At 43.8% G+C, this 27,039-nt stretch overlaps 1 protein-coding gene across 1 annotated transcript in view; it reads right to left on the bottom strand.

Annotated features, from left to right (window-relative positions):
- The window catches only part of LOC147678572 (extracellular calcium-sensing receptor-like), a 69,599-nt gene that overhangs the window by 40,129 nt on the left and 2,431 nt on the right, over nucleotides 1-27,039 (bottom strand). Inside the window, exons 3-4 of the mRNA XM_086945700.1 lie at nucleotides 16,128-16,952; nucleotides 10,017-10,244 (exon numbers count right to left, since the gene is read on the bottom strand). Coding sequence (XP_086801826.1) covers nucleotides 10,017-10,244; nucleotides 16,128-16,952 — 1,053 coding nt within the window. The remainder of the gene's footprint in view (nucleotides 1-10,016; nucleotides 10,245-16,127; nucleotides 16,953-27,039) is intronic.

The raw sequence follows: 27,039 nt of genomic DNA, 5'->3' as shown, positions 1-27,039 counted from the left end.
GGACATACCTGGCGACAGATGTCTTGGGAACGAGTTACAGGGAGAATAGGGCGGTGATAGTGACCAGCACTGAACCCATCATCACAGTAGAAGTGCAGCTGTTGGTGCCTGGAGTCGAAACAGAAGGGTCACTAACGTTCAAAATCCCCAACCCTCCCTACCTAAGCAAGTTAAAGCACATGTTCTTCACCGAATTACAATTCCCCGACTTCGGAACAACGATAACAAGTCATGAAGAGCACATTCTTTGTTTGGAAATATTGAACTACGCTATCCAAGCCGCGGGTTCAAGCCTCATTGTAGATGCTTAAAGACTTTGTAAATAAACGAGAGTGAGAAGATAACCTAGCGCCTAGTGGAAGCAGAGAAAACTTAGGGGTTCCTTTAAGTTGACGGAGAAGGGCTAGGGTTGTCTGTGTTAAAGTTCAAAAAGACTTTGCAAAAAGATATTGCCAGCTTCCGATTGTGTGGTTCTAAAGACTGAAGCATCAAGAGAGACTGTAAAGGAACTCAAAGAGAAAGAACTTTGTGTTGAAAAGGAGAAAGGAATCATACTGTCTGAAGAACATGGAGGCCGGTAATCCGAACCGCAGAGCCAAATGTATAATAGGCACACTAATAGTGGGAGTGATATTTCTTATAGCTTTAGTTGTTACTGTATCATATGTGATGGGACACGAGAGTGAGGCAAGGGTACCAGACGAAAAATCTGTAGTGACACCAAAACCCACTGCTGCTGGTAAGAAAGGGGAAACAATACAGGAGAAAGCGTTATTAGCAGCAGAAACCCGTAGGTTACATATGGATGAGTCCCAGGGCGACTATAGGTCAAATGCTTATGCCAAACTGTTATATGAGTATGTTGATGCCATGGAGGTCAAGGACTGTTATGTGTGTATGCAACTGCCTGCGTCTGTGGATGAAGGCATTAGATACCACCACCTCCCACTGACTTATGGCATTACATGTAGTTTATTGCTTAGCATATTTTACGGACGAGATAGTTTTGAATACTACTTTTCTAATTATGATTCAGTGTTACCAGAAGTCCCAAATTACAAGCAAATGAATAAATGGGACTACTATAAGAGTGAAGACAGATTAGCGAAATTCTTCATTCCTTGGGATACTTTAGATACTTCACATGCCCGCAGAAATAATCTGACCTGCAAAGTGTCAGAAGTCGAGAAGAAGTTTATAGGGCAAGTGGATGATCGTTACAGAAGGCAAAAGATACTGAAAAAGTCAGGACAGTGGAAGACAGATTGGACCGAGGAGGAGAAAGCACACAAAAGGAAGGGTAGTAGTGGTCCAATAGCTTTGGATAGAACACAGAAAGGGAAGTTATGCCTTCACAGAAGCCAAACGTACTACGAAAACGTATTCGTAGGGGAGGTCAGTTGTGAACATGCGTTTAGATTAGAATATTACACAAAGGACTTCTTGAAAGGAATGCAAGTGATTCCAAATATATATTTTGTATGTGGAAGAAATGCCTACGTGAGACTACCTGATAACTGGTACGGATCATGTTATTTGGCAATTGTCTTCCCCAAAATATATCATGCCCAAGACTTAGAGATCATAGAGGGCAAGGTCTCACCAAGAGGAAGAAGAGACCTAGGGGATGCAGAAATAGTTGGAGATGTATTTGGCGCTGCATTTCCTATTTTAGGACTGATCCTCAATGATGTCAAAATTAGGAGACTGGCAACAGTCGTAGACAGATTGTCTGCCAGTACTGCTAGATCCTTAATGCTGGTGGAAGGAGAGATGCAGTCGATAAGGGCCATGGTGCTTCAGAACCGTCTTGCGTTAGACGTCCTGCTAGCCAAGGAAGGCGGAGTCTGTAAGGCTTTGAGGGTCCAGGAATGCTGTACTTACATTCTAGACAATTCAAAACCCCTTGAGAAAGTCATTATGAACATAACTAACATCCACAAAGAGATCGAAGACCTAACTAAAGTAAATGTTTGGGAAAAAGTGGGTCATGGAATGGCTGAAGTTGGAGGTTGGTTCGCCAACATAGGGAAGAGCTTTGTATGGTATATACTGAAACCTATCATCATAATAGTGATCTGTGTGATCATATTGTGGGGATTGGTGAGGTCGTACCAATGGTACAGATCAAATAGGTTGGAGAGATCCAGGAGATAACAGGAACGGAGATTAGCTGCAATGCAGGACAATCAGTACAGGAGTCTGAGGGCTTTAGAAATGCTGAAACGAGGGAGCCTTGCAACAAGTTCTGTATGAAACATTCAAATTGATGTACTAGTGATGACCCCTAGAGGTCATCAAAGGGGGGAACTGAGCGAGCGCAATTTGAATGAAACGTACGTATACGCCATATGTACAAGCCCATGGTGTAAAGTTAGCTAATGTAACTTGAGAAATGAGAAAATGTATCCGTACTTACTCAAGAGTGTTTTAGTAGAGATAGAAAGCCCCTATAGAGTATGGGCTATAATAGAAATGTGTGGAAATGCTTAGAAATATTAGACGTGATTAATCAGGATCCATGTTATGTAGCTGCGAAAGGAGGAATGCCATGCTGCAAAGCATAGAATGGAACAGGCCTCATGGCCAGGGCAAAGAAGATTGGAAATGTACGCTTACACATGACATGGACTGCACTATGTTATTTAGTAATTCTGTTTATTCGTTAGATTTATATTCCATAGAAGTGTTTCTCATAATTAAAGAATAAGGTGTTAACATGTTATTTTAGTTCTCGAAAGGATTTGAAGAGAATAGAACCTCTGCAAGAAGGGTTGTAGGCCTGAAGAGAGAAAAAGGTTTTTCTAATTTGCACGTGCTGGTACATGACGAGTTGTGTCGAGAAATAAGTTGCAAACTTCTTTTAGAAGTCGATGAGAAATGGGATCCAAGTTGCGGATGTCTGTCTGCAGGTGCGAGGGGGGTTCCAATCAAAAGTCTGATGAATAGAGCTCTGTTTGAAGAGACTGGTACAGACATGGAGGAGGATTCAGGAATGTTTAGGGGGTATCAGCGAGCTGGAGAAGAAGCCTGGGAAGCAAGGTCAACGTTAAACACGAGGCCCAAAGGAAGATCATCATGGAAAAAGCCAGAACCGACACCACGTGAGGGGCGTCTCTTGAGGGGCGTTTCAACTGTAATTATGATTTTGTATTAGGGACAGCACCCCTGGGTGGAGTTAGAGCAGATGCCTTGGGACCTTTCAGAGAGCGGATGGGTAGGCAGAGAGGGGTCATGACTGGAGATCATAGGTTTTCACCTAAGACTAAGAGTGGGTGAACTTCTTAGGAAGTCATTCACAGCTGACACCTTTGATAGGTTGGGACTTTGTTAAGTAGGGATACCATCCAGTACAGAGTAGGGACAGCCTAACCTGATTCCTTCCTTCCTTTGTAAATGACGGATAGATTACAATTTGTGTCTATCATTGCAACCCTGATGATTTTGGAATTAATTATAGTGATATTCTTTGGTCTCCTAAGAATCTTTAGAGAACATATGTTTGTATTAGTGCCTCTATATCTTTTGAATCTCGTTTTGAGATGCCTGTATTTGCAGTTATCCGTGACTCTATAATAAACCTTTGAAACTTAGAAGTAGTATGTGGTTTTTCAGAGTCAAGCCCATTATTAGTCAAACTAACCTGGTATTGGATGCACTTTCTTTCCTCAATGACAGGCAATAAAGATTCAGTCGACCTGAACGGGGTTTAGATCTGGAGTGGTAAACTAGAGATCAAAAATCCCGCCCTCCCAGTAGCAAAGGATGATTTTAATTGAACAGAAGTAGGTCTTATTATAGAAAAGGTTGGATATCTCGGGAATAGATGGCCTGAAGATAAGACGGAAATGTGTCTTATAATGGAGAATATAAGGATAAGTGACTACTATTGAGGGTCCAGGTAGAGGAGGTGTTTAAGTCACAACGATTTTTGCAGAAGTGGCATTAGTTCTGTAAAAAGATAACGTAATGCTGTTGATGAAAGAGATGACAAAACAGTTGAAAGGGAATTTGTATGAGGCCAGATAGACGTTGATGCAATGACAGTGTCTGGTGGGATAAGATTTTTCGAATGAACCACCATAATTTTTCTCCTTCTGGTGTTAAAAACTGCCCTATCTTTTGGTTTTAGAAAATGAGAGAGAGTGCGAGGACTGAATTGTTTTTTAAAGTAAGTCAATGCCTCAACTTTTGGATTGTGGAAGTCATGCATGACTCTCCTGGCTCTAAACAGTCTCATCCTGGATCAAAGGGTGGCCCATGTTTACCAGTTGATCAGTGGCAGAGGAAGGATAGCATAGATTTTGGAGAAAGCAATTAAAAAGTCCCCCCTTCCTTATGGTTGGATCAGATAAGGGGGAGGACATGGCGTAGTGGGCAGAGCTGCCTACTTTGGAACCAGGGAGCCAAGGGGCATATTTACAAGCCCCTATCACCATCACGCCACTTTCAATGATGTTATGATGGCGATAGAGGCTTACCCTTATTTACAAGGCAGCGTTAAAGCACTGAAAAAGGAAAGGCAATGGGTGTTGCTGTGGGCGTTCCACCGCAACACCTATTGATTCTGACGCTGCCTCCTATTTACAAGGGAGGCATAAATAGGAAACAGCACCAGAATTAAAACCAGGGAAAACCTTGAATTACCCTGGTACAATGAGGAGAAATGTTTCAATTCTCCATGTTTGTGGTGTTTTCATGTGTGCTGCATTGTGCATCACACGTGAAAACAGCAAAATGCCAATGATTGTTTATGTACTGGAAGGTACCCCTTTCCTGCACATGTTTTTTTTTAAACGCTGTTTTGCAACTTCTGTGTGTGTTGCATTAAGCAGCACACATAGAAGTTAGATAGTCTGTGTGCATTAAGGGGGATCTTCCTGTACATAAATAATCTTCCCCTGCACAAAGACACCCTTGGACTATGGTGCAAGGGTGCCTGCGTTGGTGCTAGGCTGCTAAGTTGAGCGCCAGCGCAGGGGGAAATGCAGGGCTGTACCATATTCTTGTACTTGTGGTGCAGCCCTGCGTTTCTGAAGTGGCGGAGTGAGGCGTTGAGCCAGGAAGGGTAACGCCTCACTCCGCCACCTCCCTTATACATATGCCCCCAAGTTTAAGTCTTAAGTCAATATTCTGTGGATTTGGGCAGATCATGTAATTTCCCTATGCCTAAAGAAACTAAAATTAATGTGTCCTTCTGCAATGTATCTGGTGCTTATGTCAAGTGCGCCAATATCCTCGGGTCCAGTTTGTGGTATGTAAAACTGCAAGAGAAAAACCATAAATGAACCAGTTGCCCTGTTGATAGCCACTCCCATGTGCGACTCACATTATGAAAATGTAGACAATAAATGTGTACAGGTATGACACATAGAGGTAGACAGGAACATCTCTGGAGGTCAGGTCTTTCCAACGTGCATGTGCCAACTAGAATGCAGTGCTCCTTTGAGCTCTTTAGTGCTATGATAGGGGTGTCCATGAAGGAAGAAACATTATCATTGTTAAGGGACAAGAGGACTCTGCATTGCACATGGGAAGAGCCTGGTGTGACTGACACTCCCTGTAGGACAAGGGACTAGTTATGTGCCTGCAAAGGAGAAGCTAAATGTGTATGACAGAGAACTGTTTGAGTTAGAACTAGATTTATATTTATTTGTGAATTGTACTATTATTAAATTCATTAAAGTAAGAAATCACAAACAATATAATGTAATTGGAGGTCACAAGCGCAATGTGGAAAATTGAGACTACATATTCACTAAAAATATCAATGTTGTGCCTTCTCCAGTATCAGCAATATAGATAGATCACAATGTGCTAATTGCACTGCCGCCAAAATGTAGACACCTGGGTACTGCACCACCCAGGTGAAATCAACTGCAGGAAGGGAAAGAAGATTAAAAACTATGATGGCGCATGCAAGAGACAATGTTCAAGCTACAGGAAATGATGCTCTAAACATAAACCCTAAAATAACAATAATTTAAAAAGCTATTAAGCAGTGCAGTACCACTCATATAGGGGGAAATCCCACATGAAAAACTGTTGAAAGGATTGTTTGTGTTAGTCTGTAGTCCTACTTAATTGAATAAATTGCAATTGTGAGACTGCAGTTTAGTCCAGGTCTGTGGTGCAGATACAATATAAGCGTGACATAGGATTCTTGTAGTTCGCCATTGCCAACGTGGCTGAGTAATCAACGGCTCTATTACAGATAGCGTCAATAAGTGGGCACAACCTCTGACCCACACAAACAGTGTGGGTCACCGCTGTAGGACGCCGACCGGCTCCCTCCACGAGTATCTGCTCGATTCAGCCCTATCTCGCTATAAGCTACGGCTTTTTTACCATTAAAATTCTGGATTAGCAACTAGCGTACACCTACCAAATTGCATTTGGGATACCGCTCCCACGCTTCAGACAGGAACGTTTGAAACTTAATTACACCCTTGGAGTGCAACCCGCTCTAACGGATTCACATATATTCAAGACAGGCATGCTTTAATACTACTGTCCTGATGATGGTCCCATACATCCCAGTTAGGGGATCGAAACGCCGACAACAATGTACCATATGTCATAAGAATTCTGATTGTGATTTTCAATGGTACTTAGAAGCAATCAAGTCTGTCTACTGACTACTAGGAAACAGACTCTTCCTCTTTTTGCCTGAATTTTCCTTTTCCTATTGTTGTTTTGTTTTTCCTGTTTGTGTGGGTCACATGTTGTGCCCACTTATTGATACTAATTTTGTTATCTCCTAAATTTATTAAATAAACTCTTTCCGGCTGGACAAAGAGCATACTGACTATTTAGTATATGTTAATTTGATTACCAATTTTCGTTTCTATGGATCTCTGTCTTTAGTAACAAATACTCTGCCCAAGGTCCTTAGTTCATTGCCTTTGGGTTCCCTTGTCCTTATAAATACTATTACAGATAGGGCGCACTTGTCTTGTTTGCGACAATGCGCACCAATGAGGAGGTGCACTGGTTTCAAGCAGTGAAAGTGTGCCCTATTATGTTGAATGCAATGCCCTCAGGTTAGCTGCAAACACGGGCTGCTCCGAAGACAATGCATTCAAGGGAAATACGGAGCAACTGTTTAAAAGCTGCTCCTTTTTTCTTTGTGCAAGCGGCAACCGGCCTGCACATTTAAGAGGGATTAGATACCCTTGCAAGTGGGTGAAGTGAGTGATGGCACCAGCCAGCAGGGGGATCTCTGGGGGATCCATGCACCCCTATTCATTCCTCTAGAGGGCTGCCTTTGGGAGGTGCACCTCCTAAGGCATGTTTGCCTCTGCGCTCACATCAGTAATAAAGCATTGGTGCAAAGGCAAATAGGTTACCTCATTTGCATGGGGCCACAACACCATGTAAATCCGGGAACATTCTCTAATGATAGCACTGACACGACATATGCACCAGCACTATCTGTATTACAGGAGGGACTGCACAAGGTTTTGCGGGCCACTCTGTAGTGCCAATTTTTCCTGGGAGCGCACAAAGCAGGTACAAACACCTGTTGCACCCCTGGGGCACATCTGCAATATGGTTCCAGGGGCCCTATTTTGCATAGCTGCGGCTCCTGGGGCCCTACAACGGATAGGTTGCACTTTCCCTGTTTGTACCATGGTGCACCTTCAAACTGGTAAACCATGCACAAACAGGGAAAGTGCACCCCATTAGGTTGAATGGTCTCCCCTGAGGGCAGCCACCAACTCGTTCTGCATTGGGGACAACACATTCAAGGAAAATACAGATACAGAGCGACTGCTTCAAAGCCACTCTGTGTTTTACTGCGTAGGTGGCATCCAAGAGGGGAGAGAGATCTCCTTGCAGGCTGGGGCAGTGAGTAACTCAACCCACCTGTAAGGGTATGTCTCGGGGGTTCTTAGGACATAGTTGACCCCCTCCAGAGGGCTGCCATCAGGGGGCACCTCCTGACAGTTTCTGTACCTGTGCATTCCCGTCAACAATATGTCATGAGCACAGAGGTTAAGAGATGCCCTCATTTGCATGGGGTCATACCGCCATGCAAATGAGGAAAGGCCATCTTGGATCGCACTGGCGCAACTTGTGCACCAGAGCTATCTGTATCACAGAAGGGAATGACAGGTGTCTGCAGCCCCTTCTATATTGCCAATGAGCCCCCTCGAGTGCACAAAGGGGACGAAAACACCCATTGTGCCCCTGGGGAACTTTTGTAGTATGGTCCCAGGTGTGCATTGAAGGTGTGATGGAGAGACACATAGAAGAGTCGATCAAGGACCCTCCTATGTCAAGAGATTGTTTACCATAATGAAATTGAAGGGTTTTCAGGTTGTAGTTGTCATCCCATGTTGAACAAAGGCCAAGTATTCACAGCGTGGTCGGAAAATTCAAACTTCAAAGTTAAAGGAACCACGATTTCCAAAATATCTTTATTAATACTTTTAAAATAAATTGTTATTATGGTTTAATAACAGAATGCTAAATATTAAATTTATGCCTGCATAGTAAAAACATCACTTTATTTAGGGAGATATATAAATCGTCTGAAAGACATTATTTACAAGGCTCACACAGAATTTAATATTTAGGGGACAATTATGATGGCGGTTGGAAAGCCCCCAACTTCCAGTCGGAAGCTTTCAGACAGCTGTCGGAAGCCTTCCGACCGACTCGGTCAGTTGAGGTCCGACCCCCCGATTAAAATGCCAGCAGTTGGAATGTAAACCAGCCAGTCATTCCGACTCGGTTCCGACCGTCTCTCGAAGTCTACCAGCCAGTCGGAACTGCTCTGTAACCTCCTATGGGTGGCATTTCCGCTGTCAGGATTACGATATCAGATTCCGTCAGTCTTTCTGTGCCAGCCTTTCCGACACTGAAAGGCAGTCAAAGAGTGACTTTGGGGGCCCACCCATGTGGGCGATGGTTAGTGGCCGAGGGGGTACCTAAGGTACTCCCTATAAAACCCTGCATTGTGTGGCTGGCACCTTGGGGTGTCTTCGACAAGGTGCAGGGTTTTACATACACCCTCCATTTCTCCATAGCAGCCTGAGTTATGGACAGTTTATGTCTGTAACACAAGCTCCTATAGAGAACAATGAGAATCCACCCGAACAGTGGTTGGTCGCATCATTATCAGACAGTCGGAACTGCCAAATGCCTGTCGGTCCGTCCCAAGTCTGAGACGGTGTCAGTTGGAGGCCTTTCGACCAACATTGCAATAGGCCCCATAGTGTCTGAAATTATACAGAGAATGGAACCTGATACAAGTTTATTTAACTAACTGGAAATGCGATTTAGATATACAGTTTAATTGAAAGACAAACGGCATTGAACCTATATAAAGCTTTGGTTCAAAATTCAGGAAACAACATAAAGGCCTTGAAATGTATGCACTGAAAAATACAAATTTTTCCTCATTTAAAGAACCAATGACTGAACCTTCCCTTCATCTGAAGTGACCATTTATTTATGTATTTTAGAATAAAAAGGATACTGTACAACTTAGAGAGCGATTATTTATTATAAAAGTAAAAATATTCACAAATAATAAATTGGAAGCTGTACTTTATTTTAACTGTAAATGTTTGGACCTGCATTATTTGCTTTTAATTGTATTTTTCACAGGATAAGATTATTAAAAAATTGCATGCATGAGCATTTCTTTACTGCTTGCATTATTCTGTATTGTTATTTATGTTATGGTGACTGCATGGGTGAGATTTATCGAAGTTCAACTATGCTGCAGTAAGGATGTAGAAATGTGCAGAATCTGACTCTCAATGTAGCTCACATTCTTGTGAAGAGAAGGCTGATACAAATTTAATTCATCTTGTAAAAGCACAAAAATAAATCGAACCTTGTCGAGAAAAGGTCACATTTTTTCAAAACACATTTTCTTTTTAAAAAAACGGTGAATACATTGAAAGACGATAAAAAGTCAGGACGTGGCTGAACATGACTGACAATAAGTATAGGATACACAGTGCAAGTCAAAAACTGGTTCTCATAAGTACATCTTATACCTGTGACATCCCGTTGTACCAATGGACATCACTGTTGCTGATAATGAAGATCTTTTCTGGAGGGGCGCTGGCATTATAGCTCCCAACCTTCACATGTCGCAGGGAGCCTCCTGGACCTCTCTGCCAGTTCACAATGTCATACAGAGCTGGGGGATTCCCATGAGCATCAAAGACCATCTCCACACCATCTCTTTTCTGCAAACCAAGAGTTTTCATATAGTGGAGAAGCTGTAGAATGGAGAAAAGGGGAGAAGGGATGTACATTTTAATGGTCAGAGACCAAACCTTTGCAAGAGATGGCCAGAGGATGCTAGTTATGTTATGTTATGTTAACCCTTTGTTAAAGCGCAAACAGCTGCCCCAGCAACGGAGCGTCCCGGCGCTGACTTAACCAGTACCTGAGGGGTGGGGGGGATAACCAACAGAAGACTAGATGACGGAAAAGAGGTGAGTTTTGAGTTCCTTTCGAAAGGCAGTCAAGTTGGTTAGGGTGCGGATATGAAGAGGCAGGGAGTTCCAGAGTCTTGCCCCTAAGACTTTGAAGGAACGGCCGCCCATTCTACAGAGCCTAGTTCGGGGGACCGTCACAAGGTGTTGTCCCAGTGAGCGCAGGGTGCGCTGGGGAGTGTAGGGTACAAGGAGCGGGCGTAGGAGTTCAGGGCCGTCTGAGTTAAGAATTTTGAATGCAGTGGTAAGGGTTTTGAAATGAATTCGGGATTCAATTGGCAGCCAGTGCAGATTACGGATGGTGGCTCTGGCAGAGCACCTGCGTGGAAGGCCAACCACAGCTCTGGCGGCCGAGTTCTGAATACGTTGCAGCCGTGCTAGTTCTGCTTTATTTGCCCCTAAGAATAGAACATTGGCATAGTCCAGCCGGGCAAGGATCATGGATTGAATGATAAGTTGGCGGGTTCTGGAGTCGAAGAAACCGAGTATCGGGCTAAGACTCCTCAATAGACCCACACACGTAGCTGCCACTTTCTTTGTGTGGGACTGAAAGTTGAGTGAGGAGTTCAGCCAGACACCTAGGTTCTTCACCACATTTTTTGGCACGGGGGTGGGGCCAAGCAAAAAGGGCCACCAATGATCGCTCCAGTGGCTGGGGGTTTTGCCAAGGAGAAGCACCTCCGTTTTCCCGGCGTTCAGCTGAAGGCAGTTGCGCGTCATCCACTGTGCAACTGCCGCTAGGCCATCCCTGAAATTAGTAGCCGAAGTTGAAGGGCCTTCAGAGAGTGTGATGACCAGCTGTGTGTCGTCGGCGTACGACACCAGGGTAAGGTCCCACTCTTTTGCCACTACTGCAAGAGGCTGGACGTACAGATTGAAAAGGGATGGGCTTAGCGCCGAGCCCTGGGGAACTCCCTGTTCGATGGAATGGGGTTGGGAGATGTATGGTGGGGCTGAAACTTGAAAGGACCTGTCCTTTAAAAAGGACCGGAACCATTCAAGGGCAAGTTCATCGATCCCTATGGCCTCAAGTCGTTTCAGCAGGATATTGTGTGAGACCGTGTCAAAGGCCACGCTGAGATCCAGCAGGATCAGCGCGGCACTTTGACCAGCGTCCAGGACACCCCGAAGGTGTTCAGTGGTGGTCAGTAGGGCCGACTCGGTGCTGTGACCTGGCCTGAAGCCATTTTGGGAAGGGTACAGGACGTGGTTTTGCAGCATGTGATGGGATAGCACTTTGTTTACATGGGCTTCAGCCAGTTTAGACGTCCAAGGGAGCAGCGAGATGGGTCTGAAGTTTTCTGGCTTTGTGGGATCTAATGTGGGTTTTTTTAATAATAGGGGAAACCCATGCTGATTTCCAACAGGCGGGTACCACAGCTGAGGAAAAAGAAAGATTGAGTAGGCTAGCAAGCGAGGGAAGAAAGAAATCAAGTGAGTCCAGGAATTTAGTAGGTCTCATGGGGTCTGTGGGGGAACCAGACTTAACCTGTCTGCACAGTTTAGCAAGGTCGTCGAGGGATATGTCGGGTACTCTAGACAGTTTCGACATATCAACCGCAGAGTTGGGAGTGTTGATGGGCACAGGCTCATCTTGAGGAAAGGAAATATAGATCTTCCTCACTTTTTCGATGAAAAAGGTGGCAAGGTCTTCGCACTGCTTCGATGAAGTAATGCAGGAGACTGGGTTGGAGACATTTTGGAGGCTTTGAACTAATTTAAAGATCGTTTTAGTGGGGTTGGAGCTTAGTTTAATTTCCTTTGCATAAAAGGAGGCTCGGGTGGTACGAATCGCCTTGTGATACGTGCGTAGTTTTGATAGGTAGAGGACTTTGTCGCTATCTAAATAGTTTTTCCTCCAACCGCGTTCGGCTTTCTTGCATTCCTTCCGCAAGGTTTTGAGTGTTTCATTATACCATGGGTTGGTGGGGGAACTGCGAGTTTTGGTCTACTTAGCCGGAATTAAGGCGTCAAGCCCTGTAACGATCCAGTCGTGAAAAGCAGCATAGGCTGTATTAATGTCTCTGTTCTCGTCAGGGGGGTGGAATTCTCCTAGGTTTTTAATAAGGTCTTCAGAAGAGAGTTTGTGCCATGGCCGTTTGTGGCAGGGGTTCGCCGCAACTTTAGCAGGCGTTTTTTTTGCCGTAATAATACGTTTGACGAGGAAATGGTCGGTCCAACCCATGGGTTCAGGGGGATCAGCCGTAGCTTCCAGCATGTTAGTAAAAATAGGGTCTAGTATGTGCCCAGCAGTGTGGGTGGGGGAGTGGACCAGGGAGTTTAGCTGCAGGGCCGTGAGGTCGGCCAACAAGCTTTTGATGGTGGGTTCAGTAACGGAATCAAAATGGAGATTAAGATCACCCAGTATGGTGAAGTTGGGGGAAGAGACTGCCAGGGTGTGAGATATTTCTAGGAGTTCATCAATAAATCTGGCAGAGGGACCTGGTGGCCGGTAGATGTAAAGCCCAGAGAGGGTGAATTGAGGGCAATTGGAGATCTTGAATCGTGCGCATTCGCAACCCCAAATATCTTCTTTCGTGAAGGAGCAGTTATATGTAGTTCGGTATATAGCAGCTATTCCCCCGCTCCTAGAGTCTCTGTTAACCAGTTTTATGGAGAAACGATTGGGCAGCGTAAGGTTCAGGATGCTAGTCTGGTCATCATGGAGCCAGGTTTCGCATAGAAACAGAATGTCTGGGTTTTCGTCCGTTATAAGAGTATGGACTTCCGCATGATGTTTCGCGAGAGATCTGACATTCAGTTGGAGAACCCGAAGGGGAGAAAGCTTAGGTGTCGCCGCTATACAGCTGGATAGGGTAGGCTTAGATGTAGTAAATTTACAGGACTCACAGTGAAGTGCTGTTTGTCCGAGACAGCCTCCAAGCTTGTCGCATCTGGTGCTGGTATTTAGTGCGAGGAGATGTTCTCTGTCATAGCAGACTCTAAGCTGGGGTTTTTGTGCAGGGGGACTGGCGAGAGGCGATGTCTTGACGATGACGAGCGCAGACGGGCTTGCCTTAGGCGCGCCTTCGGCGCGCAAACGGCGCTCCCGCTGCGCTCGTCCGCTGCGCTTCCTGTACGTGCACATTTATCCAGAGGAAAAGGGGGTGTGGCCTCAACGGGGGCGTGGTCAGCGCGCACGCCTGCTCTGATGGCGGCCGCTTTGGGAGAGAGGAGCAAGCGCGACAGCTTGCAATCAGCTGTGCGCTACAAGTCAAAGTAGCAGGCGAGATGCCAGCCGTGTTTAAAAACACAGTAAGTGACACCACACAAGAGAAATGCAATTTTAAAAGTGATTTTGAGCAATAGTTATGAGTACCGCCAGCTCCCGGCTTCCGCCTCAGGACTGGGAAGGATTTGTCTGTCAACCGCTATTAGTCGGCGGTTATGTAGTCAGAGGAGGGGGCGTGGCCTCAACGGGGGCGTGGTCAGCGCGCACGCCTGCTCTGATGGCGGCCGCTTTGGGAGAGAGGAGCAAGCGCGACAGCTTGCAATCAGCTGTGCGCTACAAGTCAAAGTAGCAGGCGAGATGCCAGCCGTGTTTAAAAACACAGTAAGTGACACCACACAAGAGAAATGCAATTTTAAAAGTGATTTTGAGCAATAGTTATGAGTACCGCCAGCTCCTGGCTTCCGCCACAGGACTGGGAAGGATTTGTCTGTCAACCGCTATTAGTCGGCGGTTATGTAGTCAGAGGAGGGGGTGTGGCCTCAATGGGGGCGTGGTCAGCGCGCCCGCCTGCTCTGATGGCGGCCGCTTTGGGAGAGAGGAGCAAGCGCGACAGCTTGCAATCAGCTGTGCGCTACAAATCAAAGTAGCAGGCGAGATGCCGGCCGTGTTTAAAAACACAGTAAGTGACACCACACAAGAGAAATGCAATTTTAAAAGTGATTTTGAGCAATAGTTATGAGTACCGCCAGCTCCCGGCTTCCGCCTCAGGACTGGGAAGGATTTGTCTGTCAACCGCTATTAGTCGGCGGTTATGTAGTCAGAGGAGGGGGCGTGGCCTCAACGGGGGCGTGGTCAACGCGCACGCCTGCTCTGATGGCGGCCGCTTTGGGAGAGAGGAGCAAGCGCGACAGCTTGCAATCAGCTGTGCGCTACAAGTCAAAGTAGCAGGCGAGATGCCAGCCGTGTTTAAAAACTAGTAAAGGTGTACAATGCAATACAGGAAGTCACTCACTTCTCTTGAAACAGGCTGAAATTCTAATGTATGATGCTTGCTTCTAATTAGGAAGAGGAATGAGCAAAATGGTCCTCACTGATTGATCGATGACGGACCTAAATGTGCAAGAACTGGATGAAGGCATCGATTTGGACAGTATGGAGGTGATGAGTTAGGTGCTGCTTTAATGAGATCTAGAAAACCAACTAAAGTTTGCCATCTTTGTTCCTTTGACTCCTTTGGGCTTTGAGGGCACCTGAAATCAGTTAAGTGTGCAACACATATGCAATATGGAGACCAATCTGTTTCATTTTAGGAACCCATGACTTTAACAGATTTTGTGTTTACGCATGAATCTCTACGTAGGCCTGATTTCTCTCCTAGCCAAAATTATCTGCTGACTGACCAGACAGCACATCAGCATATGAAAGTAGCTTGATGACAGACACTTTGTAGTGCTTGGATCAATCAGCTTGCTTTCAGTAGGCAACTTCTCAGGAGCAGAGACATGTGAAGTTCTGATGCCAACCAATTGCATCCTTCTCTATTACTGCTTAGATTATAGTACTTTTAGTAGTAATGAATCTAAATAATTCTTATAAGTGACAGTCAGAGTAAGTGTTACCATTATTGCATGATTTTATTTTTCTATGAGTTCACCTGGCACACAAACACACACTTACATGCACCCACACAACTTCTCTCTCACACACACAGACATTTCTCCAGACACAACCCCACTTCTGAGCTTATTCGTTCATGCATTTACGGCCAACAGAATGAGCTTAACCATCCATCTGGTCAACCAAACTTTTCCATTCAGCCATTAATCCACCCACATCCTAATTTGCATCTACCCACTCAACCGTACTACTTCATTGCTCTAAAATCTCATATATTCATAGGCGATCAACAAGCCCCATGCATGAATATATTCACTTACACCATTTGCTAAACCAATTAAATCCACTAGCAACTGATTTACTCATACATGCATCTGTTCAAAAACAACCCAATCACAAACAAATAAACTCACTTCCATCTGGTAAACATTCTAGCCTTCCCTCCTTCTATCTCTTACCTGTGGATTCTTCTACTAACACATAACCAGCCCTTCACCTCCCAAACGTTATTGTATGCATCCATCTATCCACATGCGCGTGAGTGTCAGTGGACCTGTGTGTCTACTAATTGTAATGCTATTATGTTATTTGTATGTATATTGTGTTCCTATATCTTTTGTTTGTATATTCATTGGTTGTGCATATACATTAATGGGTGATATACATGTGTTGTTTCATGTACATTGTCTGTGTGAATGAATGCTTTTGGATGTTGGTCTCCTCCCTCATGGGTGAATGTATGCATTGTGTTTGTGACTATGTGCCAGCATTCTGCCAATATTTGTGCGCTTGGGCTACATAAAAGACAGCCTTATTGGCTGTCTCAGTGGTTGTTTATTTTTGCATGGATGGTGGTTGGTTAAAGAAAAACTTACCTGCCAACCTTGGAAATCCATGCCTTGTGCACAGGTCCTACCAAAGAAAGGTCCTTCCTCCTTCTTACAGGAAATGAGATCTTGCAAAGCCAAAGCAATTGTATATACTGCCATGTAGACATTGTAAGTGATTCTTAAATCAATGTTGCCTATGTTTTTTGCAAGAGTCTCATTGTTTTTCTCATTGATGTTGCAGGGATTTGTTTCTTTGTCACCAACTACTTGGAGAGTCTTTTGGTCCTTGCATCCATAAGCTTCCTCCCAGAACTGTCTGATAAAAGATTCAGTGGAAGGTAGGAAAGGCTGAACATTGCTGAGATATTCTCCAAATCCTTCCATCTCTCCGATGTGGACTGCAAACCCAACGGTGCCAGTAAGAGTTTCTGAATACTTTTCCTTGGAGAGGACAGTAGATGTCGACCAGGCCTCACTGGCTAGCCATATTTTTCCAGTCACTTTCTGCCTCACCATCTCATCCATAATTGGAGTTACAAAGGGGTCAGAAGAGAAAATGACAACAGCTTTGGCTGTAGAGCTTTTGATTACTTGAACTATGTGTAATGAATTCCTATCCGGTCGACTGGTGATGATGTTCTCCATGAAGGCGATACATGCCCCAGATCGAACAAGCTCTTGTTTCAAGAGTTGGATGCCTAGTTGACCATAATCATTATCATCGGCCAGGAGACCTACCCAAGTCCAGCCAAAGTGTATAACTAACTGTGCCAGACCACGCGACTGGAAGTCGTCACTAGGGACGGTCCGGAAAAAGGAAGGAAACTGGTTCCGGTCACTCAGGAGTGGGCTTGTTGCTAGGTAACTGATCTGATTAAAAAAATATGGAGAGTTTAAAAGAATATTTCCTGAGTAGTAATCTGTAGGGAGATAATACACATTAATGCAAGTCAGGAATTACCATAATAATGTAGATGAACTTAAATTCCAGACCACTTCTGGAGGAACCATTCAAAGTGGGCATATATAATGCCTGGTAAGAGGTCAAAGTAAACACAGCATCACCGGGACTTTAAGTAGTGGCACCTATCATGGTCTTTATTGAGCCAACAATTTTTTAATGGGTATTATTGTTGTGTAAGTTACGGGTCTGGTATAGGTCTACAAGATTTACTCTCTCACCTATGGATGACCTAGGTGAACTTAATTCAATGCACTAACTCTGAACGTGAAAGGTTATTGTAGCTCCGTAGAACTCCACTCAACACACAGTTGAAGTAAAATCTTTGCTTTTGAGTTACTAACAATCCCTGAATGGGATTGGGACATTGTGGTAACAGTAATCCTATTTTGTTCTTCAAAGCTGCACACACACAGTACTAAGAGGAACAGACACTTCTAATTAAAAGTATTTATTACAACAGGGTGACATTTTTTCTTAGCAGATCTAAAATAATCACACAGGATATCATAAAAACAACAAGAAGGAATGTTGCAAACAACGAGAATAAAATGAGCATTTCTAACATGGTTAAAATGTGATCTAAAAGCCTAGCACGCAAAACCTACATGTATGCTCTACCCTAGGAGAGAATATAGTAGAGCAACTTGCGAACCAGAGTTTCCTTTGAAGAAGCGGCGCACTGTGTACCTAGTTGACAGCTTGGGAAGTGTCATGCTGTAAATCTTGTTGACAGCTTGGCCTGTCATTATAAGAAGAGCTGTGGTAGTAGCTCTCCTTGTGTACTCAGTTCTTATTAGCTTCAGGCAGGAAGCATCAGCTTCTCTGAATGTTGGCAATAATCAAGATTTTCTTCGGATGGCATCTTGCAGGATAATCCGTGATGAAGGACATCTTTTGAGTGGTGTTCCTTAAATATTAAACATTATCAGGGATGAAAAACTTTTACTTAGTTTTAGGAATGTGGTATATAAAATATAGGCACCAAAGAAAGGGTCCTAGACATATCTTCACTAAAATGAGAATTAGGGGGATGTCAATTTGAACTACACCTCTTTAATGAATATTCAAGGGATATTGCTTGATGGTCTTGATATATTGATATGGGCAGATTGGCTTCATACTGCGTGTCTCATCAGGTTTTATATCTGGGTAATTATAGGAATGCCTTGAAACTTTCTGCTCTCTTCTCCGTTCAATGAATGATAAGGGTGGATGACATTCCTGACAACAGATATGACAGAATTTTGAAGGAGTGTAGTCTGAGATGGATTGGAGGGTTGTATTGGAATAGAATCGGGCCTTAGGTGAGTTTGCATCACTTTAGAGGGAAGTAAGTGTCTTTAATTACACCCAATCATCATTAATTAATTGTAGGTTTATTTCCACACAACTACAATTTATCCTAAGAAAATGTTGTTCCTAAAAAGTACAATAGGGTAGAATGAATGTAAATGAAGTGGATTGGGGTAGAATAAAACATTAGCTACCATCTGGTGAGTGGTGTCGGCTACATACATTATTGTGTAATATGGCAGAAGAGCTGTGACTATTTTGTAAAACACTCTCTAAATGTAAATATGTTCATTCTGGTAGCCTATAAAACTGATTCTCAGTGTTTTGATCTTAGAATGCTGTGCCTATCTGCACCAGAGACAGACACTGGTGTAATGGATCCTGCCTCTGTTCCACTGCTGCACATGTTATGTCTGTGATATAGGCAGGAAGCTTGACCTAATGATTTGATTTGATTTGATTTGATCTTAGGTTTTCTAGAGCGCGCAGCTACCCTAGGGCATCCCGGCGCTAAATGGCGCCTGACCTGCAGGAGTGAAACATTTCCTATGGCTGTCCTAAAAACAAACACTGGAGTTAAAGCACAAGTGAACCACACTGTCTCATGGTTGCAAACTTACTCCCAACTTCCATTCCAGACCCTCACTTTGACTGCAGTGTTGCAGTGGTGGTTAAAGAACTGACAATGCTTAAGGTGAAGCAGTGCATAAGGTTGCCATTTGAACCCTCTAGATAGGCCCTAGTTATGCAGTACAATTAATAGTAGCAATGGACCCGCTTGTATGCCCTTTTTATTTGTCTAGAGTTCCACACAATGTAATATGTGCTGCCAATAACTCAAATGGGTATTGCAGTTTGTGCTTCAAAACATAAATGGGCATGTCACTTTGACAATTTGGGATACATTTATTTCATTTTGGTGAGCCAAAACTGAAGAATTTGAGTGCATGCCCTGGGTTCTGCCATCACTGACAAAAATAGGATATCAAGCAGTGGCTGTTCAGGTGAGTTTGGGATCATGCATCCAAAGTATCAAACAAGTCTATGCCATACTCATACTATACATCCCACTGATTTCATCTGTCTGATGGACCCTGGCAATTGGCACACTATAGCTTTGTTGATGTGGCACAGTGTTGTTTTTTCTTTTTTCACTGCTGTATGAGGCGGAAGTAGAATTAGACCCGATATACATATGCCACATAAACATATATTGCCTGATTTGCAATTTGTCAGATGAGTACTTGGACGCAAAGATGGCGGATTTCCCTCCTGCCTTTTTACAAGTTCATTATATCCTAATGCATGGCATTTGTGATGATGTGCCCACCCACCGAACTCAAAATAAGGCACGTAGTTCAATGTTTGGTACAGCCAGTTCTCCATTAGCAAATCAAGTGTCAATCACAGTGTCAATCACAGGCTACATGTGATTGCTTCCCATCCCTTAGAAACTTGGTCATAAGTGACTGACTCTTTCAGAAGAATGATTGAGCCACTCAGACGGGGATATTAATAAACAGATAAAGCAACTTAGGCATTATAACTCTTTTGATCAATGCAATACACCTTGCCATCAGCAGCAGGATGCCTAGTACCCAGCAATCTGGGTCCCTAACAACAAGTGAAATTTTGTTGGCACCATTCTCCAAACTACATCTTCTTCTTGAATTATGCTCCCTAAAGGTACATGTCAAGGGTTCCATCACAACTGCAAATAATATCAGACACAATATGTCCTTGTCTGGTGATCTGGGTTATAGCCAAATTCACTGAGATATTGTGGTTTACCCATACCTGTGCCAGCAGTGATCTATGTAGCCATTGAATCAGTTCATTGCACTTTCAAGGTTGTCTGAGGACCCAGGAATACTGCAGCAACAGACAACCTGGAACTGATCGAATGAAGGAGACTGAAAAGTTGTCTCAAATTATATATCATTGAGTGCCTGGTAATGAAAAAGGCCTGGTCAAGCAGCACTAGCCCTGAAATGTAGGGTAGCACTCATTTTACAATATCTTGGTGAATAGCTCAGTGTCAGTTGTGAATATCGAAAGTGACCTGTATGTATGAGGAATACTGATTAAGCCTCTTATCCAGATTGAGTGTAGTTGTGATGAATATCTCACTTGAAGTGGGCAGAATATGGTAATGTGCTTTACTTGGGCATAGACAGGCATCCATACGCCATTAGCAGAAGGCACAGAATGCAGCTGCCAGGCTTCTCTGCCATCTACCAAAAAATGCCCGTTTCCCATCTTTTTCATGAGTAATACTGGCTTACAATTCCCAACCACAATCTTTTAAAGCCATGTGCTACATGTTTAAGGATATGGCTGGTTTATGAGCCAAGTACATCCAAAATTTGGACGTGCTGTATCAGCTCTCTCGCACTTTAGGATCTTCAAATCATGCTCAGTTTGCCATGCCTAGATTTTGCTTGACCCGCATGAAAGCACACGCCTTCTCCTATCTTTTTCCAAAAGTATGGAATTTCCTTCCAGAGCACCTAAGGACCTTTATGGCATTACTCGCTTACCACTAGGGCTTGAAGACCTGGCTTTTCTAGGCTGATAAAGCCATAACAACTCTGTCTCTGATGCCTTGTGCCAGGAAACCTCTAGGGTTAGCTGTGCTCAATACAAATCTGTTAAATAAATCACAAAAAAATGCTTAATTCTTGCATGCACCTCCTCAAACATTGCCAGTTGATGGACGGCAAGCATATTGCCATATTTCTTTTTAAAACTCTCCCACCAAGCTATCTGTCCCAGATGCCTATCCCCTACCACCTATAACAACGGAACCATTCTCATGCAATCAACAGAGCGCAGCTTAAACCTGTTGGATAACATCTTCCCCATTATCAGAGAACAAGTTATAAAACCCCAAACCTATCCCCAGGCAACTCCCACCACCAGCACACAGCTTATCACACCACCAAATTCTACCTCTAGCCACGCTTCACTAGTATCCCGACCAATATTTACACCTAAGCTCTAAGCTACCCCCCTCCCCACTCGACTAACACATAAGACACTCCCCCTTCCTACTGCACCAGCAGTTACATCCATCACAGACTCACACAGCACCACACTGATATCATGGCCATTAGCTACAATTAAGCTCCCCTCCCAGCTCAACTCCTCCATAAGACACTCCCTCTTTACTTTTGCACCAGCATTTACACCCATCACAGACTCAGCATCCCCCCTGGAACGTACATATCTCTTCCCATTGTCAACACTACTCCCTGCAAAACCATCACTCCCACAACCACATCCCCAACGCACACCTCTATGCCTCCTACATCGACTCCCTACTTCAGTCCACCACCTCCCAATCCAGAGAGGGAACCAGATGGGACGCCATACAACAACCTACAATACGTGCTTCCCTCTTACCAGCAACGGGACGCAAGCACAACAACATCAACCTTAATACATGAACCAGGCTTAATCTCCTGCAAAACCATCACCACAACGGCATCCCCACTGCACACCCCAACACCTCCTACATCCAGTCCCCATTCCAGTCCACCCCTCCCCCATCTGGGGAGGGAACCAGATTGCTGCCCCACAACAACCTAGAAGACGTGCCTCTCTCTTACCACCCATGGGACGTAAACACACTGTAGTAACTTGGGTCCAGACTGAAGGTAGATTTCAGGTAGATTTATTAGCATAAGTTGCATGCAGTTACAGAGAGGATGAAAGCCCCACCAGGAGCACCTGGCTAGGTGCTCAGCCCAAGACCAACTGTGATGAATCCAATGATAACATTCTAAATGACATCACATTTACAGAATTCCACTGGTGGAGTCAAGGAAGAGATGTGGACATACATATTAAGATATTACACACACCTCCCACACCCATAACACATCCACCAATCTTGCTCCCACCCTCACCCTCACCAGACCCTAGACTTGACAAGATCATACTCTCATTACGGCAAATCAAAGAAGAACTACAAGCTTTATCTGAGGTTCTTCTGAACACTAGATTAGCACGCCAGACAAAATCAAACTTTCTCCTAACCCATTCAGTAGTCACCTCAAAATATTCGACCCCCAGGTGGAAATCAGTTCCTTTTCACAGTAAATCAACCCGCCCAATCCGCAAGACTAATCCGCTATCGGAGAAAGATCTACTCTCTCTACTCCATTCCTATGAGCCCTCACACCGGAATCACAACATTATGCCTCCAGATGACCCGCCTAAAATGGTTCTAATCCCAACTATTCCCTTTAACACTCACAGGTCCACTAAACACAACCATAGAGGTATTTTCGAAAACAGCCTTAGACAAGTTCCCCTCATTCAGGAACCCAACACATCCCACATCACGACCCATCTTAAGTGTATACTACTAAATTGTAGATCGGCCTCAAGACAAGCAGCCGACAAAGCTGAGCACATTCTCACACAAGAACCATATTTGCTAATTTTAAACAAAACTTGATTAAAGGAATCCTTTATACCCATCATTGACATACTCGTACCCCCAAACTATGACAACATCAGACTGGATAGAATTCTTAAGACAGGGGGTGGTATCACTTGCATACACTGGAATAATATATCTCAGTAAACAGATCCCAATCTCCTGTATTTCCTTCTTGTGAATACATATGCCTCGACATCACGAGCAATGGCAAACCAGTATGCTTTCTACACACCCTCTATCATCCACCAGGTGATAACCTCAACTTTACCGAACATTTCATGGACATAGTCTCTACTAATGCCGGACATCAAAATACCCAAATATTTCTCGGAGACCTCAATCTCCACTGGAATGACCCCAATGATGCAGTGGTCAATAGTCTCTAAAACTTTCTCTCTGACCTTGACCTCACCCAAATTTGCAACAGATCTACACACAATAAAGGAGCAATCCTTGAGTTAGTAATTTCTAAAGTTGATTCCATCCAGCTAGATACGATCCATCTGTGGGATTAGTCTGACCATGATACTTTCACCTTCTTCAGAAATTAAACAGTGAAACCTAATTTGGCTCGAACCAGAAGACCTAAAGTATGGAAGAGGGATCTGAAAAACATTGATCCTAACATAATCACAACTTCCAGCTCCAATTTACTTCTACCCCCTGAAGGGATACTACTTCAATTCCATGAACATGATCTAAATGAGCCATCCCCCCTTCAACTAAAGAGAGTCTCCATAAAAGACTCTAACCCTTTATACGATGGAAGACTCAACGAGGACAGACAATCCCTAAGAATAAGTGAACGCAGATGGAGATCAGCTCCATCCGCCAATCACCTCAAGATTCTAAGAAAGAAGAGAAACGCATACTAAAGAAAGATCAAGTGCACTAAAGCAGACTTCTTCAGCCAACAATTCGACCAGGAAAAAAATCATCCCAAAAACCTTTTCGAGCTAATCAAAACTCAATCCATGGATGCACCTCACCTCCCCCAAGATAACTTAGGCCCATGACCCAACTGTGAAGAATTTGCTTCCTTATTCACTCTGAAGACCGATAGCATAAAGAAGGACCTTCTCAACGATCTGATTACACACACTGTCTCACATATGAACCCCTCACCATCCCTTATAAATGCCCCACATCGAAACTCATCAAAGTTCAACCTAAAAAATAATGCACCTTGGTCATCCTTCAATCCCTACAATGAAGAATCTATTCTCAAAATGCTTATTGCCTTGAACCCTGCCAATCACTTCACTGACCCTCTCCCAGCAAACTTCATAAACGACTTCACCCAGCTTCTGCTGCCTCTCTGGACCAAGATCATAAATAACTTTACGCCAAGGATGCATCCCTGTCACCCTGAAAGCCGGGTGGGTATCCCCCATTCTAAAGAAACCTAGGGCTGACCCTGCAGACTTAAACAATTACCGCCCTAAATCCATTATCCCTACCCTGGCTAAACTCTTAGAAAAATGTGTACAACTCCATCTGGTAAGTCATATAGACCATTTCAACCTACTCAACAAATACCAATCAGGTTTCCATGCAGGTCACAGCACTGAATCAGTCATGACCCATATAATTGACGATGTTCAACAAATCCTAGATCAGAACGGAGCCTGCTTACTCATCTTGTTAGACCTTTCCTTGGCCTTTGATATCGTCAAACATGATAACCTGACAGACCTTCTGCACCACAGAATGGGATTATCTGGATCAGTTCTAAATTGGTTTACTTCATTCCTCCAAAACAGATCTCAATGATTCAAGGTCAACCACTCCCTGTCCAAACCCATCCCAGTCACTTTAGGAGTCCCACAAGGATCTTCCCTATCTCTGACACTGTTCAATCTATTCATGGAACCACTCACTGAAATTCTCTACTTGTCTAACGTTCAATATCACATGTACACTGACGACACACAACTATACCTTAAGATCCATACCCTAGAAGACATTAAATTGCTCAACACAACTCTCGGAAAAACTCAGACCTGGCTGGCAGAAAACCATCTAAAACTGAATGACCTCAAAACCGAATTCCTCCTAATCGCTCCTCCCGCCTAAGTACCCATGATGCAAGACTGGATCAAACACCTTACTGCCCTCAACTGCCAATCTCTCATCGCTGACTCAGCGAAATCGCTGGGAATACCACTGGACAGAAACCTCAAAATGCAGAAACACATCAGCAACGCAACAAAAGAAGCAAACTTTCAGATAAATACTTTGAGAAACCTTTCCTGCCTGAAAAGGACTTCAAGCTGGCAGTACAAGCTCTAGTCATCCCAAGAGTGCAATAAGGGAGTGTCTCTTCCTGCCACCTGCCCAGAGCTGCAACTGCCCCCCTAAGAGCCTCAATCAACGCCGCAGCGAGACTTATCACTGGCTCTAAAATAAGCTCCTACATATCCCCTGACCTAAAATCCCTTAATTGGCTACCTTTTGAAGCCAGAATTCATCTGAAAGTAGCATGTATGACACATAAAGAGATTCATCACAGCGCACCCAGCTATCTGGCACAGAAACTGGCGCCCTCCTGTGGGTTCAGATCTTCAAGAAGTGCTAAAAACCTTTTACTGAAACAGCAAAGATTCAACAAGAAGAAAACATACAAGCAAACCTTTTCAGGGATGGCGCCCAGAATTTGGAATGCTCTGCCCCCAGAAACTAGACTTAATCCCTCTACTGCATCTTTAAAAAAAGAAGTGAAATCGCTTCTCATGGCTAAATTCAACTTGAGCATGGACTACTGTTATTATGCGACCCAACGTATGCTCTACATGGAACTATATAATGTTTACTGTCCATCCATGTATCCTAGATATTGTATCTATATTATGCTCGATATACCTGGAACGTTTTGTTATGCAACATATACCTATGTATCTAAGATAGGGTGTTTACACTATCATTGACTAGCATTGAACTTTATGTTATTTAACTTGTACCTATGTATCTAAGACACTTACCTTGTAAAGCGCTCTGATGCCCGCAAGGGTCTTGTTTGCACTATATTAAACTTTCAAAATAAATAAAAATAAATATATGTTCTGTATTGGTTCCCTTAACTCAGCTACTGTCAATGGCTGGGTCAGCTGCACCAGTGTCATACTTGGCTGTTATCCCTTGTGTATTTGCCTATGAAAATTTCAAGTCCCTAGCAGTCCCCTCTCTGAATTGCACCATCTGCTTGTGCATATCTTTTAAATCCACTCCATTCCCTATTTTGGAGTATCTAGTGAGCCTCAAAAGTCTGAATCTCTTTTATGAGATCCAGTAAGGTATCTAAACACTGCAGATTGCTTAGACATAAAAACCCAATAAAACACACCTTAAAGGTTTCCCACACAATACATATGCTGGATATAGACCCAGTATTTAGGTTAAAAAGTCAATGATGGCCTGTCGTACTTCAGGTCTAAAGACTGCATCTCTCAATGCCTAGGAACCTCCATATCCTCCTGCATATTTCAGAAATCTTTGAACAAAAGCCTTTAATCAAGTCAGGAGAAGGCGTAGTGTGCTGTAGGATAAGGCAAGTAAGTATAGCACTAAATGCTTGGGTTTCCAGTTGCTTAATAGACCTGCACAGTGCTCTAAATTCAGCCATTTAGGCTATTATAATGGTGTTGAAGTTAACAATTTCGGCAGCTGGAACCCCGATCTTCACCCCATTGTCCTAACAAGTTACACCATCCAAAGGTTGCATATAGCAAATTGTGTGTGGCTTCTCCATGTTCTACTAATATTACGCATCAATGTATACCAGCACAAGAACAACATATTACAACGTCAAGTTATATTTGGTAATGGTGCATAAAAACATCAGCAACTATAAAGTAACATGGTAGCAGTGTCTTGCCAACTCTTTATCACCTTTCCCTACACCCCATTCCAGGCAGTTTCATACAGGAAATAACAAAACAAAAGTACAAAGTTCCTCTGATTGAGTGAGATCAAGGGGGTTCTGAACACGGTCTGGTAGTGAAATCCAGAAAGGATCACCAATGTGTTTGTGAAGGAGAAGAAGTTCTTCTTGTTGGAACTAGGGCTCCCACACACCTAGCAAGCTAGGTGTGATGCTTTATCATTTGAGCATGCCCCTCGTCAGGTCGGTGCTTCAATACCTGATGGGCACCTGACACCCGGGCTCTTTATCAGGGATCTTTTCTTCCTGCCGGTGGGTGAAGTGGGGGTGAGAGGTCAAGAGAGTGTAGTAGGGGTAATGGAAAAAATAG

This window comes from Lissotriton vulgaris, chromosome 12 (genome assembly GCF_964263255.1).
Source record: "Lissotriton vulgaris chromosome 12, aLisVul1.2, whole genome shotgun sequence".
NCBI classification, from domain to species: Eukaryota; Metazoa; Chordata; class Amphibia; order Caudata; family Salamandridae; genus Lissotriton; species Lissotriton vulgaris.
This window is presented reverse-complemented; position numbering and strand designations above follow the sequence as displayed.